Consider the following 24,801-nt stretch of genomic DNA (forward strand, 5'->3'; position numbering starts at 1 on the left):
TATACTGTATGTGTGTTCAGCACTTTGTCAGACTCGTGTGCCTCAGCCTGTTTTCACTTTTCAGTAGACTTTAACCATATGTGCCGAATCCAGGAGGGGGGAAGGTATGGAAAGCACACTGCACACTTATTTCCTCACACACCCTGGAGGCTGAGCTCCACGTCCTCCACAGCACATCCAGTTCTCACAAATGTCTACAAGAGGCTGTAGTGATTGGAGTAAAGCAGGGCTGTAGTGGCTGCCTCTCACACACCCACAGCCTGCCCCCCTGACTGACTGGCAGTTCCTGGAGAGGAGGGGAGCACTGCTTTTCTTATAAAAGTGGCAGAGTGAGGGGACTCTGCTGCCCTGTCCATCCAGCAACCCACTGTCACCCACATCTGTGCCTTCACCACAAGTGCCAACATGACAGACCAGGCCCCCTTTGATACCAATGTGATCACCATGACACGATTTGTGATGGAAGAGGGCATCAAAGCCAAGGGCACCGGAGAGATGACCCAGCTCCTAAATTCCCTGTGCACTGCCATCAAAGCCATCTCATCTGCTGTGCGCAAGGCTGGGCTTGCCAACCTGTGAGTAGTCTCAGATATGCAGTATATACATATATACCTTTTGTTCAATGCACGAGCTAGTATATGCACACAGTATATGTATACAAAGGGTTACTAGTGGATAATCTAGAAGTTCAGTCATTCTTTAGCCTGAGAACAGCAACGTATGAATGAAAGGAAACATTTGTGTCCGACAGAAAGATTGTAGGATGCATTGTTCATTATACACATATGAGTGAGGATCCTGAATTGTTAGGGGTCCTAGGTTTACAGGATTTATGGGGTACATGACAGATCTCAAGCAAGATTACAGCAGACACATGTATCCATTCTGAAGTACCATAGAATAAAGGGTAACAGACTCTGTAACAAAAAGGGGGACTGAAAACTGTAATACAGTGGTACCTTGGTTTAAGAGTAACTTGGTTTAAGAGCGTTTTGGTTTAAGAACTCACAGTTTTTCAAAATTGTGACTTGGTTTAAGAACATTGCTTTGGTTTAAGAGCTCCCTGTACTGGGTGGGAGCGCGAGTGGAAGAGGGGCATGGTCTGCATAGTGGGTTCTAAAGCCCTATACTATGACCCAGGATCTCTCCTTCACCTTCCAAATCATAGTAAATCCACTTCAGGCTGGGGCTTGCATCAGGGGACAGGACTGTGGGGGGTAATCTCTTCATAGCTGTAACCCCTCTCTCCCTGGACAGAGAGTGCTGCTATACTATCCCATATCTGCCCTGCTCAGTCCTTCATGCTCCCTGCAGTCTCTGTCCGCCCTTGTGTTTCCCATCCTTTCCATTACTGTACAGTAACTTATAATATCACATATTCTGCTGTTTCTGAATGTTTGTTTCATTTGTTTTACATGTTATTCAGAATAATAAATAATTATTTTTGGGGTGTGGAACCAATTGTCTGCATTTCTATGATTTCTTATGGGAAAATTTGCTTTGGTTTAAGAGTGGATTTGGATTACAAGCACGGCCCTGGAACAAATTATGCTCGTAATCCAAGGCACCACTGTATAGCTCTGTTCACATTACCACCATGGTTTATTTTCATAATCCTCATCTAAGTAACTTTTATTGGGGGTCCATCAGGTTTCTTTTTTTTCTTACTACAAGTGTGCAGCGGGGTACGCTGTTTTTGCTCTAAAATCAATAATAACTTGACAGTAAATAACCCAGCACCATTCTGAACAGTGCCTTATTTATTAAAGGGGAACTACAGTGAAAAATATATTATTTTTTTTTCAAATCAACTGTTACCAGAAAGTCATAATTTTTAATATATTTACAATATTTGTAAATTTCTTCTATTTAAAAATCTCAAGTCTTCCAGTACTTATCAGCGTCTGTATGTCCTGCAGGAAGACAGTGCTCTTTGCTGCCCCCTCTGTCAGTGTCAGGAACTGTCCAAACAGGAGAGGTTTTCTATGGGGATTTGCTACTGTTGTGGACAGTTCCTGACATGGACAAAAGTGGCAGCAGAAAGCACTGTGTCAGACTGGAAAGAATACTCCCCTTCCTACAGGACATGCAGCAGCTGAGAAGTACAGGAAGAATCAAGAATTATAAAAAGAAACTATATCCCCTTCAAAAGATAACTGTTATTTGCATTGTTGGGTATAGTATTTATTAGGATTGCCATTCTTCATAATGAGGTTACACCTGAAAGTAGAATAACAATGGTCCCTACTATGTTAACTGTATAGCCGTGTGTTAATGGGGTACTCTACTCCCAAGACACTTCTGATAGATCCAGAAGTAAAGGGGTGGTCCTTTTGTGCAGGCAACTCTCCTTTGCTTTTCCAGCCTTTGCAAGGCTTCAATTGCAAAACAGGTATAATGGGACCTTGTCCTTTTATATAGCTGTACTAGAAATATCTATTGTCTAAGGACATCTATATTACATTATATGTCACACAGTAGAGCTGGAAACAATAGAGGCTACTGAATAATACGAGGTCTTACCTGGTATTATTTACCATTGCACCATTATACCTTTACAAATATTGACTGTTGTGTCAGTAACAGTGCTGGTAAGCCTTGACAGGTTCAGTGTTTAATACAAATCTCAGTCACCTGAAAGATCAGTTACAAAGAGTGGCTCTTGATCTGGTGGACCTTTGCTATTCTGCATTACATTGACAACCCAACGCCTTTGGGTGAGAGCTGTGTAATACTTAGTTTTGCCTGTGGTGGCGCTGTAGAGAAATTGAACACGTAGGGGGAGATTTATCAAAGGGTGTAAAATTTAGACTGGTGCAAACTGCCCACAGCAACCAATCACAGCTCAGCTTTAGGCAGTGCTGAAAGGAAAGAGGAGCTGTGATTGGTTGCTGTGGGCAGTTAGCACCAGTCTAAATTTTATACCCTTTGATAAATCTCCCCCATACTGCCAGCTTTTCCCACAGATTACAGTTGATTGCTTCGGGTCCCATCAGGGATTACAAATTATCATGACTTTGTAATTGGTTTCTTGTTAAAGCGACTCTGTACCCACAATCTGACCCCCCCAAACCACTTGTACCTTCGGATAGCTGCTTTTAATCCAAGATCTGTCCCATGGTCTGTTTGGCAGGTGATGCAGTTACTGTCATAAAAAATTACTTTTAAAATTGCAGCCCCGTGTCCTACGGGCGTATCTGTGCCCTAACTTTGCACCACCCCCTCTGTCCCTCCTCCCCACCCTCTTCATCATTAGGAATGCCACTGGAACATTTACTCCTGTTTGAACATTGCACAGGTGTCTTAATGATCCAGCCCATGTGCCGTGGTAACACAGGTGGGGAATAGGACGCAATCTGCCTGGAGCATTCCTAATGTTGAGGGGGGCAGGGAGGAGGGATGGAGCGGTGGTGCAAAGTTAGGGCACAGATACGCCCGTAGGGCACGGAGCTGCAATTTTGAAAGTAATTTTTTATGACAATAACTGCATCACCTGCCAAATGGACGGCAGGACAGATCTTGGATTAAAAGCAGCTATCTGACGGTACAAGTGGTTTGGGGGGTCAGATTGTGGGTACAGAGTCGCTTTAAGGGCCTATAGAGGGTTACATCACAAAAGCCCCTTTTTACATCAGAAAGTTAAAATGAATGATTTCCGGCAAAAAGATACCTTTAGGCCATGTTCACACAGGGTATTTTTTTTTTTTTAAACAACGGAAATTGTTGCAGGTTTGCCACAACAGACATTGTCTAATCAACGGCTGATCACGGCCGTATTGTATACATACTGTATACACTATGGCCGGGATTCCATGTGGCCGCACAGAAAACTGCCATGTCTATATTGTGCAGCCGCTATTCAGTGAACAGCGGCCGCATGAAATAGACTGTGCACACAATGTAAAGTAGGCTCCCGGCCATACTTTACATTGTGTGCTATGGCTAATCGGAGTGTGGGCGCACCAAATAAGTTTAAGTGATGTTCACCTGGCCGATACTGCAGTATCGGCGGGGTTGAACATCTCAGACAGCAGCCGTTCTGTGTCACGTGCCATGTCACAAAACGGCTGCTGTTTTGCCATGTATGAACATGGCCTTAAAGAGAGATTCCAGTTTTCACTCTCACCACTAAGCCTAAAACTTAGCTGAGACTTCCTGTTCTGTCTGTGATTTTAAGGATGAGGCCACTGGAAAGTGATACAGTGAAAGGTAAAACCAATATATATGACAATAGAGGATGTTCAGAGCTCTGCCTCATTGTCTCTGGGGAATAACCTCTGCAAAGGTCACAGAGGATGCCCAGAAACTTTTCTCATTCATGTCAATAAAGACAGCTCTTGTCTTTTGTTTCATATGTCCATGGGGTTTGCTGTAAAGCATGTCTCTAAATGCTGTAAAAAAAAAAAAAAAAAAAACCTCTAGCAAATTACAATTAGAAAAAAGAGAGGAATATTAATCTGAAGAATAGCGTGCAGCACCTGCTCTCACATGCTGCATACCTTTTGATGAACAAAGAGCAGGCTACTAAACAAGCCCAGGTTTTCATTGGCACTTGATCCCTAAGATATTTATTAATTGGTTACACCCTATTGCCAAGCCAATGTTGATTTTCTGTGCATCATTAGGAGTGTTAGCAGACCTTCATAGGTATAGTGTTGGTCAAATACCAGAAAACTGCCAAAATTGCATAAATTAATCTCCCCTAATGTCTTCAACACAACAGCTAAGAGAAATTTAATATAACAATATCACCCTATGGAAATTAAAGAGGAACTATTGCAAAAAACAAAAAACAAAAAAACAATCTAATTGTAAGCAGTTATATATACTCGCTTTTAGGGCTGGGCGATTAATCGAATTAATTCGATTAATCGTCCAGAACGTTGAAATCGATTTGATTTTTTGTGAAAATCGTAAATTCGATTTTCACAAAAAATCATTTCGGGCTGCGGTGCCGGGGAGGAGCTGAGAGGAAGGGGGGTTGCGGTGCAGGCCGGCGGGAGATCCGTAGAGGGGCGGTGTGGGTGAGCGGGGAGAAGATGCTGGGTGGCCAGGCTGGAGAGGGGCGGTGCAGTGCCGGCGGCCTCCAGCCACTGACAGCGCCGCCGCTGACCTGCCCCCGCCCCCTCCACTGAGCGTCCCACTCCCCTCCCGGCCAGATATGGAGGTCCCGGGTCTGTGGAGGAGGAGGCCGCAGGGACTACAGTAGGTGGTGATCGCGGCGCTGCTCGTCCTGGAGCTATACAGCGGGAACGGGGGTCTCGCTGCAGACCCCCGTTCCCGCTGTATAGCTCCGTGACCCGCAGCGCCGCGATCACCACCTACTGTAGTCCCTGCGGCCTCCTCCTCCACAGACCCGGGACCTCCATATCTGGCCGGGAGGGGAGCGTGTGTGTGGAGGTGAGAGGAGGAGGAGATGTATGTGCCCTCCTGCTCCAATCACCTCCAGCTGCACCAGTCACCCCCCAGTCCCCTCAGTGTCCCCCCAATCCCCTCATTGTTCCCTCAGTGTCCTCCCCCCCAGTCCCCTTCAGTGTCCCCCCCGTCCCCTCATTGTTCCCTCAGTGTCCCCCCCCCCGTCCCCTTCAGTGTGTCAACCCCCAGTCCCCTTCAGTGTGTCAACCCCCAGTCCCCTTCAGTGTCCCCCCCCAGTCCCCTTCAGTGTGTCCCCCCCAGTCCCCTCATTGTTCCCTCAGTGTCCCCCCCCCAATCCCCTCAGTGTTCCCTCAGTGGCCCCCCAGTCCCCTCAGTGTCCCCCCCAGTCCCCTCAGTGTCCCCCCAGTCCCCTCAGTGTCCCCCCAGTCCCCTTTAGTGTCCCCCATTGTCCCTCCAGTCCCCTCAGTGTCCCCCCAGTCCCCTCAGTGTCCCCCCAGTCCCCTCAGTGTCCCCCCAGTCCCCTTAGTGTCCCCTCAGTGTCCCCCCAGTCCCCTCAGTGTCCCCCCAGTCCCCTTTAGTGTCCCCCATTGTCCCTCCAGTCCCCCAGTGTCCCCCAGTCCCCTTTAGTGTCCCCCCAGTCCCCTTTAGTGTCCCCCATTGTCCCTCCAGTCCCCCAGTGTCACCCCAGTCCCCTTTAGTGTCACCCCAGTCCCCTTTAGTGTCACCCCAGTCCCCTTTAGTGTCACCCCCAGTCCCCTCAGTGTCCCCCCCAGTCCCCTCAGTGTCCCCCCCAGTCCCCTCAGTGTCCCCCCAGTCCCCTTTAGTGTCCCCCATTGTCCCTCCAGTCCCCTCAGTGTCCCCCCCAGTCCCCTCAGTGTCCCCCCAGTCCCCTCAGTGTCCCCCCAGTCCCCTCAGTGTCCCCCCAGTCCCCTCAGTGTCCCCCCAGTCCCCTTTAGTGTCCCCCATTGTCCCTCCAGTCCCCCAGTGTCACCCCAGTCCCCTTTAGTGTCACCCCAGTCCCCTTTAGTGTCACCCCAGTCCCCTTTAGTGTCACCCCAGTCCCCTTTAGTGTCCCCCAGTGTCACCCCAGTCCCCTTTAGTGTCACCCCAGTCCCCTTTAGTGTCCCCCAGTGTCACCCCAGTCCCCATTAGTGTCCCCCATTGTCCCTCCAGTCCCCCAGGGTCACCCCAGTCCCCTTTAGTGTCCCCCAGTCCCCTTTAGTGTCCCCCAGTCCCCTTTAGTGTCACCCCAGTCCCCTTTAGTGTCACCCCAGTCCCCTTTAGTGTCACCCCAGTCCCCTTCAGTTTTACCCCAGTCACCCCTCATCTATACCTGTACTACTACACCCCCTATCCACTGTACCTCCACTACTACACCCTACGTAGATGGAGGCACAAACATGATTTCCTATACTATATGGGGCCTCTGTTACACTGGAAATCAATACAGTTGTTGTCTAAAATATTAAAATAGTATCTGATGCTGCAGGGAGAAAATGTTCTGTTTATTTAGCAAAAAAGGAAAAAAATCGAGATTTAAATCGAGAATCGTCAAACAATTTTAAAAAATCGAGATTTTATTTTTTGCCCATATCGCCCAGCCCTACTCGCTTTATTTGTTTTATGTTTTATATGTTTAAATCCGCGTTATACATATGGCTACTAGGTGTCTCCCTTCACTTCCCTCCCTTCACAATGTGTACAGCTGCTGTGTGTCCACATTCAGTAGCAGAGAATCTTGGGGGTACTTGCATTGTATGTTCAGCTCTCCTGTACAGCACCAAAACCTGTACCACACAGTGACATTATACTGACTGAATTGTTGCATAGCAAAGAGCATTGTCTCCTGCTAAGCATGTAGAGTTGATGATATCATTGGCAAAAGTTAATAATATAATAAGCCTAAGTTAATTGCCCTCTGCTGTTATACAACCTGCATGATGAACTGGTGTGTTTCCTTGTGTGACTGTACATGTGAGGACTGGGACTTCCTGTATTTGGTCTCTTTTTTTGTACAGAAAAAAATACCAGATATCGGCACAGAGGGTATGTATAATGTTGATTTAAACTTAAAAAAAAACAAAAAGTATATTGCAATTTGATTTGTTCGTTTTTTTTCCAAAAAGCACGCTATATGACAGTAAGGCCCCGTTACACTACGGAAATTGGCACCGAGATTCTGTTTGCCAAATCCTGCCTTCAATATCTTTGAACGGGAGGGCTTGTGCGCCTCAGCACCTCTCCGCTCAAGACATGTTAATTCTTTACGCAGAGAGGCGCGGAGGCACGCAAGCCTTCCAATTCAAACACATTAAAAACAGGATTAAGCACAGGGGGAGGGGGGTTTGGGGGGTGTTGGGCGATGGGCACTGCACGGAATCTTGCAGTGCATAGTGTGAACAGGGCCTTGTGCATAACTTCCAAATGGCACAAAAGTGGCATCATGCAGCTTGACTTTTGTGTTACACCCTTGTACCAAGCATTACATCATGTTTCTATAGGTAAAAAATAACTATAGCGCCTGCTTCCTACAGGTGAAAACCAGGCATTAAGAAACGCGGATTTACAATTGGACTTTGATATGGTTGGCACAGGCACATTGGCTGGATTCCCTAAGGATCTCTATAATGTGCACATTCATTGTTTATTCAGGATTGGCAAGAAAATAGGTGCACACCTATGCAGGCTCCATCTTGTTTCTAGGCCTTTTTGTGATATATCTAAAACTAGTGTATGCAGTGTATTGTACTACACAAAGAGTGATAGGCATGGCTAAGCACACAAGGGCTGAACATGTGAATATTAACACATTCATGCCCGCAGTACATTTTAGATCTACTGTATATACAATGGTACCATTATATATTCTTTTAAAGGAAGTGGAAAATCCCATCTGCTCCTCTGAGCCTTATCTGACCACATATCCTGTACATAAGCTGTTGTAACACCAAGCTATACAATGTGAGAGAAGTACTGCCTATGTGCAACACATTTCTCCACATCTTTATGCAACAGGGAAAGTGCAGCAACCATAGTTTTGTACAATCTTTATCATACAACACCAACTATAGCAAAGTAACCAAAGGTTACTCAATTCTACAGCCCAATCCTGAAGTTGGATGAAATCCCTTTTAGGGTACAACAGCTAAACCTGCCTTCATCTGGTCATATGTATTACATTGATGTTGACAGGGTCCATCAGTAATCCAAAAATCAGACATACACATGTAGCCATCAAGTCAAACATGAGGAGTGAGGGTCCTGCTTGCTAGAGCTTGCAGACATTGAGGAGAGGGTTGGAGACAAAATGCAGAGGGGCAAAACTGCTTCACTGTCACTATGGTCCAGGTCTAAGTGCTTCAAGTTTGTGTGTTAGTGGTGGTTGTGGGGGTTTACTGGTGTGACTTTCTTGGGTAATGCATTCCATAGAACTGGTGCAGCACGGGTAAAGTCCTGAAGATGGGAGTGAGCAGTGCAGATTATGGAGGATGTCAGGTATAAGCCATTAGCGGAGCGTAAAGCACAGGTAGGGTGGTAGATAGAGATGAGAGAGAGGAGATGTAGGCAGGTGCAGCACCGTGGAGAGCTTTATGGGTGAGCAGAAACTGTTTGTATTGTGTCCTGTGCTTAATAGGGAGTCAATTTAGTGACTGGCACAGGGGGGAGGCATCAGTGTAGTGGCTGGACAGAGAGATGAGCCTGGATGCTGCATTAAGAATGGACTGGAGGGAACCAGTCCAGCTCATTATTGACACACCTTATCCACCAAAATACAGCCTCTCCAGCCATTCTACCTATAGCAGCGGGAAATGGGGACACCCTAACTTCCAGTGTGCACATTCTGAATCGATTTACTGATTATTATCAGACTCTTTATCAATCTAGACTGACCCAGTCCACCTCTGAAATCTACTTAGCGCGAGTCACCCTCCCTACCCTCACAGACAATGACTACTTAGTACTGGAAGGCCCGATTTCTCTTACAGAATTGGAAGTAGTTATTAAAGACTCCACTAGAGGTAAGGCCTCACGCCCTGATGGCCTCCCCTTAGAGGCTTATATCCAATATAAAAATAATTTGTAACCACCATTACTACAGGTTTATGAGAAAACCTTTGATACTAAGCAACTCCCTGACTCCTTCTACAATGCTACCATAGTGTTATTACTGAAACCTGATAAAGACCCCCTTGACTGTAGTTGATGTCAACCTATATCCCTCCAACTACAAATTACTAACAAAAGTCTTAGCCAATAGATTGAATAGAATAATCCCTTTACTTATACATTCTGACCAATCTGGATCTGTCTCTGGCCGCAGCACCTCAGACAACATTAGGAGGTCACCCATAGTAGTCCAGAGAGGTGTTTCCCAGAAAGCAAACTGGGCCTTGGCTGCATTAGATGCAGCCAAGGCATTTGATTCTATTGAGTGACCTTTTTTTTGGGGGGTGCTGCGTAAATCTGGTTTTGGACCCACATTTATGACTTGGATTCAAATCCTGTACAGCAACCCGATTGCCACTATATGCTTAAATGGTATAGTATCTTCCCCATTCACACTTAAACAAGGCACACGCCAGGGATGTCCCCTTTCCCCGTTCCTTTTTATTTTACTTATGGAGCCGTTGGCAGCTATGATACGTTCTGACCCCATATACGCTGGAATATCACATTCATGTGGTGAAGATAGAGTAGGGCTATATGCCGATGATCTCTCACTATTCCTCTCGGATGTTGATGCTTTGATGACTTGGGTACATACACTGGACTTTGTATGAACTGGAGTAAATCCTTTTTACTATATACAGTATACACCCCAGCAGAGCGGGACTGCTAGGCACCAGAGTGAATGGGGTAATAGTCACTGACCATTTTCGTTATTTAGGAATAAAAATCAGTGCCAAGATGACAAATTCATAGTGTGGAGCCCCCTGCCGTTGTCTGTAGCAGGCTGCATAAACCTAATTAAAATGGTAGTCTTGCCAAAGTGCTTATATATACTACAACATATTTATATCACAATTCCGAAGGTATTCTTTAAGACCTTAGATTCAGTTATAATTACCTTTATATGGGGCATCCGGCTCGAAACTTCAGTTAGCCAAATTACAACGCCTAAGAATATGGCAGGGATGGCTCTTCCAGACCTGTACTTATATTATCTGGCAGGTCAGCTCCAACATCTTGACTCCTGGAACTGATATGCCCTACAAATTTTGAGAAGCATTTACTGGACTGTGTGGATCTTCCCTCCCTGTGGTCAGTTTTCACTGCATAGTTTGTGTCTATATACTCCTTACTGCCCATTTACACTGTAGCAAGGCAGGTATGGACTGCAGCTAAACGACTTATAGCATTTGTGGATACTCCTGAGGAAGCGCCCTTATGGCACTCAGTGGGATTTCCCCATCTTTTATCCTTCCTGGATGTCCAATATTGGATACAACTTGGGGAAACCCGCTTAACAGACCTGATAATATTTTATGGTCCTTTGATGACCTTAAAAGGCGTCATAATATTCACATATTTCTTTAGATACTTACAGATGCGTCACGCTCTCCAAGCAGAATTTCGATATGTGACCCACCGATTTCCTCATATCCCAAAATGCCAAGGCCCTAGGGGGCTTATATTCATGTTATACTCATATCTTATTCAAACAAAAGCAACCAACTCACCGGCGGCAGGAGTGGAAAGATGGAAATCCCTGATTCCAGCAATGTCGACAGAGAAGTTTGACGGCATAGTAGAATCTCTCATCAGTATATTTCTCCATCTGTAAATAATAGACTAACCCAATTATATATTATACACCAATGCTACCTCACTCCTGTGCGGCTCAACTGTATGGGAAAGATCCCTGCTCCTACACCCTGCTCCTACATGCCCCAACTGTCACACTGAACCTGCCGATTTTTGGCACATGGTTTGGGTATGCCCTAGGATAGTGAGATTCTGGAACGATGTGGTAAGCATTCTAACCGATATTTGTACTATGCATGTTCCCTTTGATCCCACCGTCTGTCTTTCTGGCATACTTAGTGAGGAGGTGTGGACCCACCACACATGCATATTTTTCAGAGAAGCCCTCTTTCTAGCCCGAGAAGCGATAGCCTTCCTCTGGATAGATAAACGCCCACGAAGACTATGTGGATAACGCTGGTCAAAGTGGCTGTCTCCTTTGACCGGATAGTGTACTTGCATAGGAAATGCCCCACAAAATTTAATAAAATTTGGGATGCATGGTGTGCATCTCCATTGACGGTGATTTCACCAGATGACCTACCCAACCCCTGATTACATATGCGTGTCACGAAGGTGATACACCTCCTCTGATACAGGTATGTTACCCTACAGCAACAAAATGCTACTTTCTGCATTTCTGTTTGTGCTCAGTTAACTATATGTTATGTTCTGTTTTACAAGAATTTTGTAATGTTTATACCATTGTGAGACAAATTGTAAGCTCCTTATCACTTTCTGTACATTTCCAATGTAATTCTTGACGTCTTACATAATGATCTTTATACATCTCTAATAAAAAAAAAAAAAAAGAGTTTAAAAAAAGAATGGACTGGAGGGGGAGAGCTTAGAAAAGGGAAGACCAATATGTAAGGAATTGCATTAGTCAAGACGGGAATGAATCGGAGCAACAATGAGAGTTTTAGCAGATTCTACAGTGACGGATTTTAGAGACAAGTCAAGAACGTGAAAGAGATTGAGCATAAAGAGTGAAGGACATGGTATGGAAATATCAGGTTAGCTGATTAGGATGGTTAGCAGAGGGAGGAAATATAAGAAGCTCAGTTTTAGTAAGATTGAGGTATACAGCTGGGTATCATCAGCATAGAGATGGTACTGAAAAACAAACTTGCTGATAGTTTGTCCAATTGGGAAAGTGAAGAGTGAGAAAAGGAGAGGGCCCAGGACTGATCTCTGAGGAACCCCAACGGTAACGGGAAGAGAAGATGAGGTTGAGCCAGCAAATTATATACCGAAGGAGCGGCCAGAGAGATAGGAGGAAAACCAGGAAAGAGCAGAGTCCTAGAGGCCTATAGAGTAAAGCATACTGAGGAGGAGCTGGTGGTCTAATGTCTAATGCTGCAGAGAGATCTAGGAGAAGTACACAGCTATCACCTTTAAATTTGGCCCTCAGAAGATTATGACAGACTTTTGTTACGGAAGCTTCTTTAGAATAAAAAGTAAAATATAAGTAAATAAGCACAGATCAAGTTCCTATATCATTGATCGAAGCCCGTATAGACAAATAATTGCCCATGTAATTGGAACTCTAAGACGTGTATGGTCATCCTTTGTGCTTTAATCCTATGGAAATGGATGAGGTAAATGTTCTCTGTATGTGGGAAACCAAAGTACCTTGTTGTTTACCAAGTCTACATTCCTCTGCTGCAAAACACGTCTCTAAAGCAAACCTGCTTACCTATTAACCTTTGACTCTGCACAGACAGCAGAAGGAGGAGGAATACAGATAACAGGTTTTACGTGTTACCCAGGCATTGATTGAACCTTGCTGTTGGCTGCAAAAAAATTAAGGCTTGATTTTAAGTATTGATAGAAACGTTTGCTGGGCAAACATTGACAACATTTTAGTGATGTAACATTACAGGGTTAGATTGATCAATAGTCATTAAGGGAAAGTGTGGTGTAAGAACTGCCATTTATTTGGGCGATGTGAGCAACATGTGGTTAAGTTACACATTAGCTGAAATAAATGTGTCTAATATACATTGGAAGTCGACTACTCCCTCCTTCCTCATGGAATGGGTGTCCGAATTTACCTCCATTCAAGGAATGGAAGAACTGCTTTCCACAGACTTGCTTAGGGGACAGACATACAATAAAATATAAAACACTTGTGTTGCTTGGTGGCATCTTTCGCCGTGGTGCCTACGTGGTTTGGGGGGGCCCTTGGGGTTTGGTCCTGTGACATTGGGGTTGCAGGGCCATTCCGTGGCCCTCCTTCCCTGCATGTGCATGCTTTGCGGGGTTTGTGTTCGCTGACCGGCACAGTGTTTTTGGTTAGGGACTCGTGTATCAGAGACCTGCACATGGTACATAAGGCAATATGGTTTGATCAAATTATATACTAACCTCTGATGTTGGTTTTTAATGTAGCTGAACAAGCTTTTGTGTCAACCATGGGTGCGATGTGCAGCCATTTCTGTCCTTTAGGCTTGTGCATACAATAAAATATGGTGTCTGTGGTTATTATTTAAAGAATTACTCTATGTAATTTGTGAGAGATTTGAATGGAAACTCCCCCCTTTATTTTATTTTCCTCTGTTCTTACCTCCTCCCCCCCCCTGCAAAAAACAAAAACAAAAAACTTCTCTGCTGTTTTGTACCAATGCTACTTTAGCATACCTTGGTGTGTATACTTCCCTGTGGTGAACCTGCTCATTTTTGCTTGCTTACCTTTCTGCATAAGTTCTTACAGCTTGTACATTTGCACCTGGTACATGTGTACCATTTGCATGTTTTGGTCTTATCACACAATATGCTATATATATACCAGGGAGGATTTTACTGTATTGGGTGCTTTAGCCGGCAGCTTTGTTATCTTTGGCTGGTCTCCCTGAGATCAGTGATCTGTTTCCTTTATGGCTCTACTAGGCATTGCTCCCACCTAGCCAGAATCTCGTCCCCCCCAAACAGCTGTCTGTGGATGGGTACCTGCCTTTGGTTTTTTCCTTGTCATTACATTGACTTATAGGGCCACTTGTTTTGGTCGTTTCCCTACAGGAGCCACCTTTTGACTGAGCCCTTTTCGGAGGGATATCTGGCTAGTCCTGTGTATAACAATATGCTTTATATGACGTGTTACCTTATGTTATATTTTCAATAAAATCTGATTGAACCATACATTGGTTTACCATTTCTCCTGGTTCAATTATTTTGAATTAATTTCTTGGTTTGGCTCAAAAACTAATTAAAAACTTGTTAAAGGGATACTGTTATGCGTGATTATGATCACCAGTGACAGTATTACTTTAAAGGGGCCTTCATTAGGCCCCAGGCTGCAATATTAAACATTCTGCATCCCCTAATCCCATGGGGTTCTGAGCACTGTAGTCAATACAGTAAAGAATCCTTAGATATTACACCCACATGGAACTATCCTTTAAAGGGTAACTATCAGTAGGTAAGACGAATCTAACTTGCTGATAGCCCCCTAATGCGCAATGGGCGCTGAGGAGGAAGGTATCTCTCTTATCTTCCTCCTCAGCACTTTTCCCATGAAGTTAGTAGTTGAATCCATGGCCCAAAGAAACGTTAGGAGCACCGCCCTATTGTGCTGATCCAGCCCACCCACTCCATTGATTATCATTAGAAGGAGCGGGCTGGCTCAGTGTGATGGGGGTGGGGCAGTGCACCTAACGGTGCTCCAGGAAGTGAATTCAATTACTAACTGCCCAGGAACGGTGCCAAGGGGAAAGGTAAGACACATACCATCTTCCTCTGTGCCCCGTGGGCATTAGGGGTATCAGCAGGTTAGATTTCTTTAACCTACTGATAGTTCCACTTTAATGCCTGCAAATAAATAAGAACTGTGAATAAAACAATGACATGTTTTTCCAACTCAAGATGAATGTATTATTTACAATGTTGTGCTGCACAAAGTGTAAATGTGGCATGGGGTGTTGCCTTTGATGTACAAGTCCTGTGCTACTCTTCTTTGTCATAAGGTAGATGACCCCAGAATAGAGCACTACTCTAGGAACACTGTTTCACATTAAGGGATACTCTATAGGAAAAAAAAAAGTTTTTGAATCAACTGGTGTCAAAAAGTTATACAGATTTGTAAATTACTTCTAGTTAAAAATCTTCCAGTACTTATCAGCTGTACTTGTGCTTCCTCTTAGATATGGAATTGCTGGATCCACTAATGTAACTGGAGACCAAGTAAAAAAGCTGGACGTCCTTTCAAATGACCTGGTTGTCAACATGCTGAAGGCCTCATTCAGTACCTGTGTCTTGGTATCGGAAGAAGACCCACATGCTCTTATTGTGGAGGGCGATAAGAGGGTAAGTATGCCTCTGTATACATTGTGGTTTTCTAGTGTATTTCTTAATAGCATGTCCATCCATAATGAGGAGTCAGCTGCACAATGGTCTGGCTTCCTGCAATGGCAAAACAGTTTGATGCAATTTCTGATTTACAAAGATAGTATAACATCACTCCACTGTATAACATCACTCCACTGTAATTGGGACATAGATATTTAGGAACTATTCATATATTGCACTTTATTCCATGCATCATTTCTTGCTTATCATCAGTATGGTGCCAGCATGGGTGTTTATATGACATTTGTAAGAATGGCTATTGGCTATGTTTTGAGCCTCAAAATAAAGTGTGGGAACGCAACCTACAGAAAACCGTGTACCATACTTAGTGGGGGGAATCAGATTTGTTATTCCATCTGCACCATATTGATAAATTAGGTGCAATTTGTGCAATTTTTAGCATTTGATGCATTTTATGACACTATTGTTTAATCTCTTTTAATATATAGTATTAGGCCATTTTCACACAACGTAAGTTTCCTATTAATCACGACTGTTGTTGCGGATTTGCAACAACGGCCGTGATTAATAGGAAATTTACGTTGTACTGCAGTCTATGGGATCCTGGCCGGAGTGTATACACATAGGGGGAGATTTATAAAACATGATGTAAAGTGAAACTGGCTCAGTTGCCCCTAGCAACCAATCAGATTCCACCTTTCTTTTTCCAAAGAGTCTGTGAGGAATGAAAAGTGGAATCTGATTGTGTGGGGACCCCTGGTGTGGAGGAGCGGCCGGTAACTTGCCAGATGGTAAGGTGTGATACCAGTTCTCTGGTGGTTGGCCGAGATATAGCCTTGCCCGGTGTTAGTTTGTTGTGACACCAGTGCCAGTTGGGCACACAAGTATGGTGCCACACCTGCTTTTGTTTTAGTGGGCTGGCTATACCTTGTTCCCCTGTGGACAGTGACCTGCCAGGCTGTTGCGGGGTCACTTGGGTAATTATGACGTGGTCCGGAGTGGAGTAGTGACCCACCCGGACTATTGGTACTTGCCACTCACAGAAAGGGGAGATGACCCAAGGAAGGTGTGTGTGCTGTGTCGGTGCTTTGGGAAGAATCACAGAGTCTCTTTAGCAGAAATATATTCTTGTTTACTCTGTAGACACTTGAGGTAGGCAGCAGTTTATACAGCTTTGCCTGGATACAATACTTTACACTTGATAAGTTACTTAATACTTTAGAGTCCAGATCTGCACTGAGAGTAGAAGGTGTGATACAGCGGTGCTGACCGAGTTGCGTGATGAGAGGTAGAATAAAGGATCAGAAGAGCGGAGAGGAGGATGTCGAGAGAGTCCCAACCCAAGTAGTACCGTGCTCTCCCGGAACTTCAGAGGTAGAAATAGAAGAATACTTGAAAGTAGAGAGAGAATACTTTCGCCTGTGTTTTGACTCTTCTGGTCTTTACACCACCTATAGCACACCAGTGTCTGGTGACCCGTCCTAGAGGGTGACACAAGTCCCAGACCTTGTTACCTGGAATTAGCAGAGTGGTCAGAGTTCTCTGATTACACCCGCGCTGTGAGATAGAGTGCATAGGCTTCTAACAACTTTGCTCTATCCGGATCAGTTCCTTTACTTCTTTGTGGATACTGTCCTGCACTTTGTTCCTCTGGTCCACGGCGTGGGTTAGGATGATCCCCGTCTTGTCCTCTCTAGTGGTAGCTTACCACTGCATAGTGTGTTGTGAAGTTGCTTGAGAAGAAACTGTGTCTAGATGCATTTTCTGTTCGTCTAGACCGCAACTTAGACTGGGGACCTGGCAGGAGCCAGGGCCCAATGAAACTGATGTAGAGAGCATTCTGGCTTGCGTCCTTCCTCTACAGAATCCAAAGGCAAAACACCCTACACTTCCTCCACCCATGTGACTTCCTTCCTACAGCGCATGTAAGGTGTGCTGTGAGTGGGTGAGGAGTGCGTGTGCAGAAGTAAAGAGAGAGATGAAAGAGAAGAAAGAAGTCTCATTGGTGTGCAGATCCATGTGATGCATAAACAAACAATAACCCTTTGGTTCCTACAGCTGTGCAATATCTGAATACACATAGTTATAACAGCTATATCTTGTGGTAAAACTCTGGTACTACTAAATTACCACTTGAACATAAAAGTACAGGCTTTTGCAAAGGGTGTAACTAATAGTAACACCCAGGGTGGGACACCACAATTGGTTGCTAGGAGCAACTGAGCCAGTTCTACTTTACACAAGCTTGATAAATCTCCCCCATAGTATACACTCCAGGACGTATTACTAGGGGCCGCACATCTCTGTATACATAATACGCTTTGGCATACTGTTTCCCTCATAATAAAATACTGCACTTGCACTTTCAGTTAATTTCTTACCAATAAAATATAAATCCAAATGTGATGTGCAGGGCGGCCCAGCAAGACCCATAAAGTCTTAGTCTTATTTAATTACTATACTGTACTGTACCAATATGCATTGGAGTGAATTCGTTTTTTTATGTATTTTAGGGTAAATATGTTGTCTGTTTTGACCCACTGGATGGTTCCTCCAACATTGACTGTCTTGCTTCAATTGGCACAATTTTTGCCATATACAAAAAGGTAAGATAAGCTATTATGACCGCATTTCTAAATAAACTATGACTAATGGGCAATTCCTTATAAAAAGCCATGTACTTTGATAAGTCAGTAGAAACTCTATCTGCAGTAAGACTTGGATCGATGTGTATCATTTTCTATAAAATGTAAATTTCGTAAAGTAGTATCTATAGTTAGAAATTACTTTCAGAAACCTAAATGAGTGTGGAGCAAATGGTTTCAGATAACAAATGTGATAATAATGTTACAAAACATCTGAAGTAGTACCCCGCCATAGCCAGAAGATGGCACTGTGTGATATTTACAAATACAATATACTGAATTTCACTATTGTGCTGTATTTTTTTCCATACAACTCCCCCCCCCCCCCCCCCCCCTCATCTCGGAAGGTATACTACCAAAATGAACATAAACAGGAAATGAGTGCTGTAGAGCAGAAACGGTAAGACCTTTCCTGCTCAATGGTGTAGCCCCTTTAAAGCTACTGTACACTTATAAGCCATAAGTGACAGAACAGACCTTATAGAATTGCAGTTTTATGTTCATCCCATCCCAATTTCTGAACAATTCTTACTGCAAAAGGAAACCCTTATAAAGTTCTTTTGACAGAAAAGGTTATATTTCTCACAATATGGTGATACAAAAACAAATTATATATGTTTTTAAGTTGCTAAAGTAGCCAAACTATATACATTTGGTATTGCCATGAGTGCCCACCTCCAGAGGGGCACAGGCTGCTTTATTGGCTTCTCACAGCATACTTCTGTTACCTCTAGTTCCTCTCTACTTCTACAGTTCCCAGCTGTGGGGTGTAAATCCTTTGTAGTCTTAAGGTGCGTTTACACGGAACGATTATCGTGCGAATTTGCGCGATAACGATCGATTTCGAACAATAATCGTACATGTAAACGCAGCGAACGATCAAACGACGAACGAGAAATCGTTCATTTTGATCTTTCAACATGTTCTCAAATCGTTGTTCATTGTTCACAAAAAATTAGCAAATCGTTCCGTGTAAACAGTCGTTCGCCGATTTAAGCAATGTGTGAGATAGGCTTAAGTGATCGCGAAACGATCGCAAAGCGAATTTTCCGTACGATATATCGTTCCGTCTAAACGCTGATCGTTATGAAAAAAAAATCGTTACTCCGACATCGTTAATCGTCTGATCGGGCCAATTATCGTTTCGTGTAAACGCACCTTAACTAGCCACTTTTTCTTGATTTGTGTCAGGCCTTTCCAGATGTTTTTCTATCTTCTCCTTGCGCTGTCTAGAGAATTTTTGGTTCTGTTGACCATAGTGCAGAGGATAAGTTCTGAAGACTTCCTACTTGAAGTATCCTCTTGGGAAACGGCTGGCAACTTCGGTTTAAAGGGGTTATCCAGCGCTACAAAAACATGGTCACTTTCCCCCTGTTGTCTCCAGTTTGGGGGGGGGGGGGTTGAAACTCAGTTCCATTGAAGTAAATGGAGCTTAATTGCAAACTGCACCTGAACTGGAGACAACAGTAGGGGGAAAAGTGGCCATGTTTTTGTAGCGCTGGATAACCCCTTTAATGCTCTATTTGTTTGATGGTAGGCCCCTGCTTGGTGCAGGATCTCACTACCTCTGCTCTCCTCTACTCAATTCTCAACTATCCCACTGAATGCAGGACACCCACTAGGTTAAACATTGTTATTCATATAAACAAGTAAAGATAACAGTGCCTGAGACATACTGGAGCCAACTTTAGTACTGAAAACCTTTCACTTATGTAATAAACGACTTACTGTACATGATGGTCTTCTATTACTCCATGAGGCTTTCTCACAGGTTCTCTTTAAGCCCAGCAGATATTTCTGTTGCATTTTCTCCACTCTTTTGAACACTTTGCATACTTCTATATTGTACAGACAACGGATGGGGAGCCCAACGAAAAAGATGCCTTGCAGCCAGGACGTAATCTCGTTGCAGCGGGATATGCGTTATATGGAAGCGCCACAATGCTTGTCTTAGCCACTGAGTGTGGTGTCAATTGCTTCATGCTGGACCCTGTAAGTTACAGTTTAATTATTTCAAATTGTGTTTTAGCTGCTGGTATACCATGGTATTTCAGGATATGAATGAGGGTATCTGCTTATTCTACATTTAGATACAGAAAACAAGAAGCCTAGTTTAGACAGATGGGGCAAGATCTAAAAACCACCTGTGTGGCCCACAGTTGTAGCAAGCCCAACCAAGCAAGCAGTGGTCTACGGAAGAAAAAAACTTTTAACCTGTTAGGCCAGGTTAAAAGCTTCTCTTTCCGATAATGTTATGTAACAAATACATTCATCTAAATTGCTGGGTGATTTTTATGGTAGATGCCACTTCTTCATATGAAAATATACTATATCTTAGCCCATAAACACTTTTGCTAGTGTTTATTTTATTTTATTTTACAAACTAGTATGGGTGATATTATATCCATTAAAAAGGGAGAAATATAATGTACCCAAAAATCATTGTGAAGGAACTTATTACCTCTGCCAAACTCCTAAGGTGTGTCAGTCTTTACTGACAACCGCATCTAAGGGGTTAAACAGCTGGGATAGTAACTATCTCTTGTTGTACAAGGATGTTGGTTGTATATTTTAGCTAGCATCTGCTGTCATCCCGGTTTTCCCACACCTTACTTTACAGCTACCTTAAAGTGCAAAAATGGGTTAAAGAAAATGTCAGCTTGTGTGCAACAACTAACATTTATACCCACAAATTACCCTGAAAGGCTCAAATTATCTAGATAAAACTTCTGGCCATAAAACTGGTTAAACTGCTGGTTAGTAGCAAAGTGTCAGCCAATTCTTCCTATTGTGTTATTGGTGCACACAGAAAAAGAAATTATTTAAAAAAAAAATGATTGATGTTTTTAAGTAAAAATAAAAATGTATGTGTGTTTTAGGCAATTGGAGAATTTATCTTGGTCAACAGAAATGTAAAAATTAAGCCAAGAGGCAACATCTACAGTCTTAATGAAGGCTACGCTAAATACTTTGATGCAGCAGTTACAGAGTATCTCAAGAAGAAAAAGTTTCCTGAGGTAAGTATACAGGTGCCAAATTCTTTATGTAGCATTCATTTCCAGAATTGCACACTCTGTACCGATATGTTGCCGCCCTCTTATATTTGGTATTGATCCTATTTTACATAAGAGGAAATACAGTTGTAACATTCAAAATTTAAACTATATACCTAAATAGCGGATGGCCTTTAAAATAATAGAGTTGCTCACATATCTGTACTTGAAATTGGTTATCCGGCATTACACAACTTTTAATATCTTGCTGCTTTATATAGAAAACAATAAACATTTAATGCCTACCTCTCCGCACTCCCCCTGGTGTCCTGCTGCAGCATCTCTGATGTTGACTGCACCACCTACATTTCCGAGATGGACTCATCTCATGAGTGACAGCCTGCTTAGCCAATCAATGACCATGATGGGACCGCGCCGTGGTCAGTGATTGGCTGAGCATGCTGTCACTCCTGAGACAAGTTTGTCTCAGTAGTGGAGGCACAGGGGACATCAGCAACATTGCCACAGGACACCAGGGGAGTGTGAAGAGGTAAACATAAGATATATTTTTATTGTGTTTCTATATACCAGCAGTAAAAGTTGTTTGACGCCAGACAACCCCTTTAAGGCTATGTTCACACACTGTTTTTATTGAAACTTCTGTGACCTGCAGGAAAGAGAAATATATAATCAAAATATTAAGGAACGTTTCTCATTTTCATTGGGCAGTGAGTTCTCCTTTTTGTCCAATAATATGTTCAGGAGATTTCTTTTCCCATGCACAATGTGAAAGGGGCTTCTATATATTTTTGTTGTCAATCCTTTGCAAAATCTATCTTTTGACTGGGTTTGTATTTTAGGATGGTAGCTCCCCATATGGAGGAAGATATGTTGGTTCAATGGTTGCAGATGTTCATCGAACATTGGTCTATGGAGGAATCTTCTTGTACCCTGCAAATGTGAAAAGTCCAAAGGGAAAGGTAAATTATATCCTTTTTTTAAATATACCTTGCCCTAACTTTCTGCAATCAATTTTAGCAAAAATGTAAAGATTGAGTAGCACATAGATTGACAAAGTAAAGCCACACATAAGGCCCTAATACAGCAGGGATCAATCCAGAATAAAAAAAAGCCATTACAGTTTGATAATAGTACTCACTATGCCTCAAGAAATGTCACCATTGGAATAATGAAGAAACAAGTTGGAAAGTCGGTGTTGCTGTATGTATATGTGTGTTATGTATGTGTTTCTGTCTATGTGTGTCTGCCTGTATATGTTTGTGTGTGTGTATACTGCCAGATGAGTAGAGGGATGGGTTATGGAGACAAGAGTGCTGCACTGCAGTGCTTATTTACAGGTGGAACAGTGTGTACTAATGCAGTGTGAGGTTGGGTTATACGGTTGGAACAGTATATATTGGTGCAGAGTGGTGTTGAATTATAGAGGTGGAGCAATATTTATTGGTGCAGCGTGATGTGGGGTCATACAGGTGGAGCAGTATGTATTGGTGCAGTGGGGTGTTGTGTTATACAGGTGGAGTAGTATTTATTTCTGCACTATGCTGGTGAGTTGGCGCTGCTCTGGGATATTATGTGCACTATATGGTGCTGTCTGACACTGTGTAAAAATATGTGTTTGTTTTTGAGGCCCCAGCACCAACATGGATTGCTTGGTGAGGCCTGAGAACAAAAAGTTTAAGAACCACTGGTCTAGGTGGTTTTTACATTAAACATTGCCCTACTTGACTTAAAAATTAGTATTGCATACAGCACTTTCCCCATCAGAACAAAGGACACCTTGGGGGAAACTAACAGGGGACATTGAAAATAATTGGTGTCCAGCAGGAGCCTATGGTGATTCTGTACTGGGATATGGTTTTCATTATAAATGTAGAAATTGAAAGAGCCTTAAAGGGGAACGCCTGCGATCCCATTAAAAATATACACAAAAAGCATATAGGTTCACTCACCAATCCTTCACCAATTGACTGACAGCTTTCCCACTTGTCTACGCTGCTCCTAGCCCCAGATTCAAACTTTCACAAACAATTCCTGTTTTACATCATAGCACCCGGCTGGGAAACTACATCTCCCAGCATACATCTCCCAACTGCTGGGTACCTGCCCCTGTATTGTAGTATCTGCCCCCCACTGGCTGCTTTGCACAGTAAAAACATCTACATTTTTTTCTGTCTATCTATTCATCTACATATATAGATTAGAGAAAGAGATAAAACAACAGGGTCTCCTTTTCCTTTAACTTCTCAGGAGAGGCTGTTGCCCTTAATCAGGTGATAACTGTGTAATGTCCATGTTGGTCGGGGTTACAGACGAGGTGTTATAGCTTGCCTGGCAACAGAAGAGACAGAGATCCTGTTACCTCTGTCTCAGAAGGGAGGGGGAGGACAGAGGAGTGGAGACAGAGAAGACCAGCAAGTGAGGATTTTTAGCAGCTTGAGGCTGGGTTCACACTACGTATATTTCAGTCAGTATTGTGGTCCTCATATTGCAACCAAAACCAGGAGTGGATTAAAAACACAGACAGGCTCTGTTCACACAATGGTGAAATTGAGTGGATGGCCACCATATAACAGTAAATAACGGCCATTATTTCAATATAACAGCTGTTGTTTTAAAATAACAGCAAATATTTGCCATTAAATGGCGGCCATCCACTCAATTTCAACATTGTGTGAACAGAGCCTGTGTGTTTTTAATCCACTCCTGGTTTTGGTTGCTATATGAGGACCACAATACTGACTGAAATATACGTAGTGTGAACCCAGCCTCAGGGTGTGAGTCAGGATGTGCTGCAGACAGTCCATGTAATAGAAACCTACTTCAAATAAGATTAGCTTATGGGTGGGGATTGAACAGGGTTAAATGTTTTATAACTGAAAATCTCCTTTAATCTATAAATGTATATGTATTGTGATGGCTTATTCTCTTTTCTGACTGCTGTTGATTTCCTGTTGATGTCACCCTTTTTTAACAGCTGAGACTCTTGTATGAGTGCAACCCCATGGCATATATCATGGAAAGAGCTGGAGGCCTAGCCACCAATGGACTAGAGAATATTCTGGATATTGTACCCGAAAGCATACATCAAAGGATGCCCATAGCCCTAGGCTCCCCAGAAGATGTTAAGGAATACATTGAAATTTTCAAAAAACATGCCAAGAAATGAAGAGCTGCTGGACACAACTGTTGGCGAAAGGACCAAAGAAAATATTCCATGTCTGCAATATTTCAAATATATTCAAGATGACAACTTTCTTACATTGATACATAAAGTGCCAGTTTTATCAAGACACATAAATAAATTTTTATAATAAGCTTGTAAGACGTATATCTGTTATTGTCAATCAGAAAGGATTGTTCAGAACAAAGTAATTGGTTGTATTAACGTGATTTTGTACACACCATTATGTGTAATTGTTCCCTAGTACATAACAAGTAATGGTTTGTGCAGAATCACAAGCAGTAATACAACCAAATGCTTGAGCTGTAGACCTTTTCTCTCATTTTGACAGTTTCAGCTACTGTAAAGATTTTGCGCTTAGTGGTAGAATTTACAGTAATAACAAAGTGAGTAGAGATGAGCGAACCTGGAGCATGCTTGAGTCGATCCAAACCCGAACGTTCGGCATTTGATTAGCGGGGGCTGCTGAATTTGGATAAAACCCTAAGGCTATGTGGAAAACATGGATATAGTCATTGGCTGTATCCATGTT

At 43.2% G+C, this 24,801-nt stretch overlaps 1 protein-coding gene across 1 annotated transcript; it reads left to right on the forward strand.

Annotated features, from left to right (window-relative positions):
- Window positions 1-258: 258 nt before the first annotated feature.
- LOC138785621 (fructose-1,6-bisphosphatase 1-like) lies at window positions 259-24,410 on the forward strand. Its single transcript, XM_069961760.1, has 7 exons — window positions 259-575; window positions 15,264-15,426; window positions 17,943-18,035; window positions 19,926-20,066; window positions 20,954-21,091; window positions 21,928-22,047; window positions 24,063-24,410. The coding sequence occupies exons 1-7, from the start codon at window positions 406-408 to the stop codon at window positions 24,252-24,254; spliced, it is 1,017 nt and encodes a 338-aa protein (XP_069817861.1). The 5' UTR covers window positions 259-405; the 3' UTR covers window positions 24,255-24,410.
- Window positions 24,411-24,801: the final 391 nt, after the last annotated feature.

Source organism: Dendropsophus ebraccatus, chromosome 3 (assembly GCF_027789765.1).
Source record: "Dendropsophus ebraccatus isolate aDenEbr1 chromosome 3, aDenEbr1.pat, whole genome shotgun sequence".
In the NCBI taxonomy this organism is placed as follows: domain Eukaryota; kingdom Metazoa; phylum Chordata; class Amphibia; order Anura; family Hylidae; genus Dendropsophus; species Dendropsophus ebraccatus.